Source organism: Gigantopelta aegis, chromosome 9 (genome assembly GCF_016097555.1).
Source record: "Gigantopelta aegis isolate Gae_Host chromosome 9, Gae_host_genome, whole genome shotgun sequence".
NCBI classification, from domain to species: Eukaryota; Metazoa; Mollusca; class Gastropoda; order Neomphalida; family Peltospiridae; genus Gigantopelta; species Gigantopelta aegis.
Window position 1 is genome coordinate 63,592,034 of NC_054707.1, and position 7,060 is coordinate 63,599,093.

A 7,060-nucleotide genomic window follows, 5' to 3' on the forward strand; every position below is an offset into this window, starting at 1 on the left:
ACTATTTCTCTCTTATCTGAACTTGTTTCTTCAAATACTAAATAATTCTGTCCTGTCTTGTCAGTCCAAAGAAAGCATGCAGATACATGTGAGTGTTAATTATCCAATGGGAGAGAAAGAGACAAGGGTCAAAGTTTAAAGATAGCTTGGGTGTTTGTATTGTAGCTATGGCTACCAAAAGAGCTCACACTGACTGCACTGATGTGGTCACGCGTGGTTGACCAGCATACACGAACATATCACAGGTACAGGGCAATACTAGAAAAAGGTGATAAAATGTTAATTATAGTGATATGTTGTTCAACCTCTAGTTTTGTTACAGCCTGAAAATAAACATTAATGAAATACATACTAAATACCATACTTAAAGGTACATACTCCTCTAAGAACCTGAAATTAAACATTAATTACATAAAACCTATATGCTTAAAATACACGTGTACTACATACTTCCCCCCACCGTGAAATGATGTCCTCATCATTTACCTAAAATATGCTGAAGAAGTGCATCATGTACCACAGTTTTCATTGGGAAGTAGACCCTGGGAAATAAGTGAAGTTACATAATCAGCTCTAGCAACCCAGTCTTGCTGAACTGTTGCTGACATAACATAGTCTTCACTTGTCATCCACCTTGGTTTCCGCCGGTCTCGGTTTGATCTCCTTGGAGCTGGAGAAGGTGGTGAAAGTGAATGTCGAGACGTCTCATCAAGCTCAACTGGATCTGGTTCTGGGAGTTCATCCAAAACATCAGTCGGATTGACGGTCTTCAGGGAAGTCTGGTCAGAGATATTTGGGTTTGAAGAAAGTTCTTCCTGTTCATCCTCTGAACTATTCTCATCAGATCCTTCTTCAGTATCCTGTTCTACCTCATCATCATCATCATCATCTTCATCTTCCTTATGATCATCATTATGATCTTCATCTTCCTTATGATCATCATTATCATTATCCTCAGATGGCCCATCAGCTGAATGAGCAGCTGAATCTGACGGATATCCTGATGAAGCAACAGGTATCAGAATAAATTCTTCATCTTCACTCTCTGACCCCGAAAAATGGGTTTGACGTCGTTGTCGTGTCCTTGGAACAGGTGTCGGATTCTGGATGTTCCGTCGTGGCTTAGGTGTAGGTAAGTCGTGACCTAAGATAGCACCTATGGGAAGTAAAAGATTACGATGTAATGTCCTTTTCCTCCCCTCCCCATTCTCTTTACCAACAACAAAAACTGGAATTGAAGGATTGGGTTGGTCAAGGATAACATATACATCGTCTTCCCACTTATCTGCCAACTTATGTCTCCCGTCAAAAGCTACAACTTTAACCAAAACCCTATCAGCTATGGATAAAATAGCAGCTCTGGCTTTATGGTCATAGTACTTCTTTTGACGGGACTGTGACCTCTTGACCTGTTCCGCAGGTAGGTTATAGGCACTCTTCAATCTGTTCTGTAGTGACTTGGTGTACTTCAATACCGACCTTGGCTTGCTTGGTTCAATGTCAAGTCCAAAAGCTAAGTCAACAGGAAGTCTTGGATGCCTGCCAAACATAAGAAAATATGGAGACCAACCAATGGTTTCATGTCGGGTACAATTGTAAGCATGTACCAGTGGTCCAATATGAGTTTTCCAGTCTTTCTTGGAGTTGGAATCCAAAGTTCCTAGCATATCACAAAGTGTCCTGTTGAACCGTTCGCACATGCCATTGCCCATTGGATGGTAAGGTGTCGTAGATGACTTGTCGATGTTCAACAGGTTACACAGTTCCGTCATAAGTTTTCCAACAAAATTGGCTCCCTTGTCCGAGTGAATTCTCTTTGGAAGGCCGTAGTGGACAACAAAGTTATTGAAAAACAATTCAGCAGTAGTCTTTGCTGACATGTTCTTACTCGGATAAGCCTGTGCATACCGGGTAAAATGGTCTGTCACAACAAGTACATACTGTTGACCTCCTTTGGATGGCTCAAGAGCAAGAAAATCCATGCAGACGAGTTCAAGTGGTTGTGATGTCTCAATACTTACCAGTGGTGCTCTTGATGCAGTTGATGTCTTGCGCTTCACACATCGATCACATGACTCTATATGCATGCGTGTATGTGTGTGTGTGTGTGTATGTATGTATGTATGTATGTATGCATGCATGTAAGGCCATTTTTTCCGTAGAATCTGAGTCCGATAGACATTTTGAGGTAGCAAGGCGTATGGTATCGGTTAATGGCAAAAATTCAAAATGGTTGCCATAAATGATCATTTTCGTAATGTTAGGTTTATTTTTAATATATTATGGGTTGTAATATATACTCTTAAAAAAAGTAGGGGAACTCTAATAAGAATTTACAATTGCCAAAATTGTAAGGTATATTAGCTGTGGAGAATGGATATATGATAATAGTGAATTAATTGGGCAAACATTACAACCGGTAGTTCAGTATTACAGTAGGTTTTATGACCACCAAAGATCTTGAAGGACGATTACCCCAATAAAGAGAAATTTGAAAGTTGACGGGTTTTTTTGTATCAGTAGTGGGTGATACCGCCACGATGTATCAGACAGTCATTCAGTCGACGAGGCATATGAGTCTCCCAATGACCATTTAAGGGAGTCTGTTCCACTCCTCTTGCAGCGCCTGACCAAGTTCCGGTAACGTGGTCGCGGTCTTTGACGTTGACGCACACGTCTCTCTATCATATCCCAGACATGTTCAATGGGAGAAAGGTCTAGGGTCATTTCTGGCCATGGCATTCGATAGATGTTTTGCTGCTGGGGGTGAGCATTGACGATTCGTGAACGGTGAGCACGGACATTATCGTCCTAAAAAACAAAACGTCGACCCACACGCCTAGCAAACAAAGGGTGTCAGTATGTTGTCCCGGTAGTACTGCCCAGTGACCCTTCCTTGCACAATATGGTGTGAGGATTCTGTCAGTCATAGCGATACCATTCCACACCATAACCGATCCACCGCCAAATCTGTCATGAAATCGCATTGTGACGTTCATTTCGGCAAAGTGAATAGAGACTCATCTGAAGACATGACACGTGACCAGCGACGAATACCCCAGTTCTGACGCTCCCTACACCATTCACGTATATGGGCAATGCGACGATTAGTCAAGGTAGGCACAACCCGGGGTCGTGAGCGACAGCGATCTGCAGTAACAAAGCTATCTGTAGTAACTACATTTAGCGTTGCAGCTGCTGCCGCTATCTGTTATAAAATTCTTAATCTTACTGCTAGACTACCTGAGAGCTGGTAGTGTTCACTTCGCTTTGAAGATTTGGAGGCTTGATGGAAGCTGTGTAGGTAATTCTTCACTATACGTGCGAGATGGGATGTTGTTCACCAGGTTTTGTCGCGCACTCTGGAATGGATGGTGAGAGGAAAACTGATTGAGAAAGGCGTCCGGACAGTCTTCTGAAAACCACCATCCTTCTTTGGTTGGTGCATCACCTGGCGATCGCTTCGAGAATTCTGGATGAGAAATTGGCTTGCAAAATCAACGGTTCCTGTAACCATAAGAACATGACGACCAAAGAGAAGATGTGTGAGAAAGAATCGGAGAAGTGGAGGATTCTCAAAGTCGTCGAACCTGCCGGTGAAAGACCATTTTCGGTGTTGCATCATTTCCTCTCGTAGAGTGTTGGCCATGTTCTTCAACTGGCCAATTGTGTTGCCATTATCCAGCAGTGTATACCGAAGCTCCATTGCCTTGCTAACTGCTGTTGATAGGACGAGGTTGTCAGGTTCATTTCTGCGTAGCGATTTGACAAACTGGACATTTGGAAGCCTTTATTTTACTGGTGTCCTTAACAGGAAGTCCATGATGGGAATTTCTGGTAGCTTCGAAATTATGATAAATAGACACAGCATCAGCTAGAACCCCTGAAACGACCCTAAGATCACAAAAATCGGTTCATTATTGGTGGAGATAGAAATTAGGTAAGTCACTGGGGGGTGCTGGGATGGAAAGGGCCCCCCAGAAGGGTGTCGGGGGTCTGAAAATTTGAACCCCATCATTTTCCGATAGTTTGACCCCAAATTAACTTTTTTTCATTGCAGCGTTAGTTCAAAGTAATTTAGTGTTGCTTCAAATAATCACTTGTTATTAACGCAAATTTTTAAGCAAACTAGATAGCAAAATATAGTATGGTTCGAATGTTAACTCAATTTAGTTGCACTAGTTGTTGTTAATTTAAAAAAAATCATTTAGCATAGACGTTAAGACTCGAGATGGACCAGAATGTAATATTAACAAGTGTAAATATCGCATTTTTCAAATAATAAATACTTACTGAAAACGAAGTCAGTCGATGAGATAAAAATATTGTCAGAATCCTTGTGCAAAATAATTTGTTCAAGAAAAAAACCCCATTGTCATGATTTAGGCTGTGTACTATTTGCATTAGTATTTGTTTTAAATAATTATTATCGTCAACTAAAATGTGTGTTTACGAATCTTGTCGAAACATTCCGTAAATTTTCGTTTGTTTGTCATATTATTTTTTTGTTCATATATTAATAGACCACAATACGTGGCAAAACACATTTATACTGTTTTTTTTCTGGCAAAAATTCTATTTAAAAAAATCAATGCATTCTTGTTTTGCACGATAATGTATCAAATGTATTTTCTAAAAATATATCAACACGATCCCCATCATAAAGTATTTATGAAAATAAGACTGATTAGCCTTTTTCTGCATTTATCGCAGATCTGTTACCCATTTTCTCCGATTTTTTTTTTTTTTTTTAACGCGATTTCACTTCTGTTTTGACATTTCGACAATATTTTCTGTGCCTTACATATGGGACTCAGTATGTTTAGGTGGTTTCACCTTGTCATAAGCGCTCACTGGCGCTCGCTATTAAGTTCCAAATAAAAAAGTAAATAGGTGTGTGTGTGTGTGTGTGTGTGTGTGTGTGTGTGTGTGTGCATTTAAACAAAAGGAGAAGCTGACGTTATTAGGCCTAAGTAAGAGCATTAATAGAAGGTCACAAACACATTCAATACACAGACACTTATCATATTTTACGAAGAGACAGGTACCGGTATTGAATATGCAATTTTGGTCATTTTATTTCATTTCAACTTATTTTCGTGCTTATATCGCAATTAAGGTTCAAGCACGCTGTCCAGGACAGCGGGTTAGTTATTAGTTGTTAGAGTGGCTAGTAGTTAGTGAGAGAGAAGAGGGTGTAGTGGCCTTACACATACCCATTGAGTCGTTAAAACGCGCTGTGGGTGGGAGCCGATACAGGGATACGAACCCAGTACCTACCAGCCTTATGTCCGAGGGCCATTATTAAAACGTCTCTCCGGTTAACGGCAACAAAATCAAGATAGTCCCTTTAAAGGTTTTTCCAAAGCTACTCGCCGATCAGGCCAGAAAAGCAATATTAATAAAAAAGGGAACGAAAGTTTGTTAAAGTTTGTTTTGTTTAACGACACCAATAATCATCGGCTATTGGATGTCAAACATTTGGTAATTTTGACATATAGTCTTAGAGAGGAAACCCGCTACATTTTTCCCATTAGTAGCAAGGGATCTTTTATATGCACCATCCCACAGACAGGATAGCACATACCACGGACTTTGATATACCAGTCGTGGTGCACTGGCTGGAACGAAAAATAACCCAATGGCCCACCGACGGTGATCGATCCTAGACCGACTGCGCATCAAGCGAGCGCTTTACCACTGGGCTACGTCTCGCCCAGAAAAGGAACGAATTAGCCTAATGTTAAATATTGAGACGAAGTTATCATTCATTGTTCGATATTTATGTACAGCCTATTACGAACTACGCTATTCAGGTTTAATATTTTATTGATTCGCCAGATGTAGAAATAATTTAATTAATTCATATTCAATTTTTGAAACGGTCGATTTGTGTTAGAAAATCTTGCACGATTGCCTCATTTATGGTAACACGTTTTTAAGCTTTTTAAAGTATAAAATATTTGCTCTTGATAAAAATCTTATAATAACTGTAGGCCTATTCTACAAGCATGTTATTCCGAACTCCTCGATCTGAACAACGTAAACCGCGTTGTAAATTAAATTTCTATTATCAATTTAGGAAATTAGGCCTACAGTGTGAAAATGGTTTTACTTATGCATGGAAATTTCAAAATGTTTCAGATGAAAAAACAAACAAACAACGTTTCTCTGTCAGTTTAAATAGTGTAGCCCTATATTATTCACACGAAGGTAAGGGCCACAGGAACACTGCATCTGGAATGGGGTAGCTCGTTCTTTCTGCCAGTGGTACGCAGGGAAACATTCTTGCAGCCGCTTGTTGACGTCTCGCTACTAAGTATTTGTCTCAGCTAGGCCAAAGCTCAGCCACGATGCAGAATGCTCAGTTTATAATTATGTGTTATGTTTAAATATTTAAATGAATGTTTAACGACACCCCAGCACAAAATACACATCGGCTATTGGGTGTCACAAATGATAAGTCTATGAAAATATTATTAATTATGTGTTATGTGCATATGGTTATCCGAAGTCAGACTGCAATGAAATGTATACCTTTCCAAACCTAATAAGTCATGAAAAGTGTTAACATTAAAAATGGAGTTTTACGTGTATCAAGCAGTTTTAAGACAGGTGCCATGCTTAGCGAATTAAAAAAATATATATTATTATTATTTATTTTATTTGTTTGAGTTTTGGGGTTGTTTTTATGTATTTACCCCACGGTTTGTACCGGCGACCAAACAAGCTGAGATTAAAAGACTGAGGCACCTGCAATCTGCAATGTTTTAACCATCTCCGCAACCTATTTTTATTACCCGTCACCACCACTGGATTTTTTATTCCTTTTAATTTTGTAAAAGTAAGGTAAACTTTGATACTGGCTGTTAACTACTTGTGACTAGTGTAAGACAATTGCATAAAAAAACAAAAACAACAACAAACAAACCACTCTTGCTATACTTAACAATTTCCTAAATGTATTCTCTGCAAACACATATTGTTGATATTTTTTACATCTTCAGACGAAATAATAAATACCTCCACCAAAACATAATGTATATCTGTTTATTATATA

The 7,060-nt window shown here is 39.3% G+C and overlaps 1 protein-coding gene across 1 annotated transcript; it reads right to left on the reverse strand.

Moving 5' to 3' along the window:
* Positions 1–509: 509 nt before the first annotated feature.
* On the reverse strand, positions 510–1,982 carry LOC121381693. Its single transcript, XM_041511038.1, has one exon. It carries the CDS (start codon positions 1,980–1,982, stop codon positions 510–512), a length of 1,473 nt encoding a protein of 490 aa, XP_041366972.1.
* Positions 1,983–7,060: the final 5,078 nt, after the last annotated feature.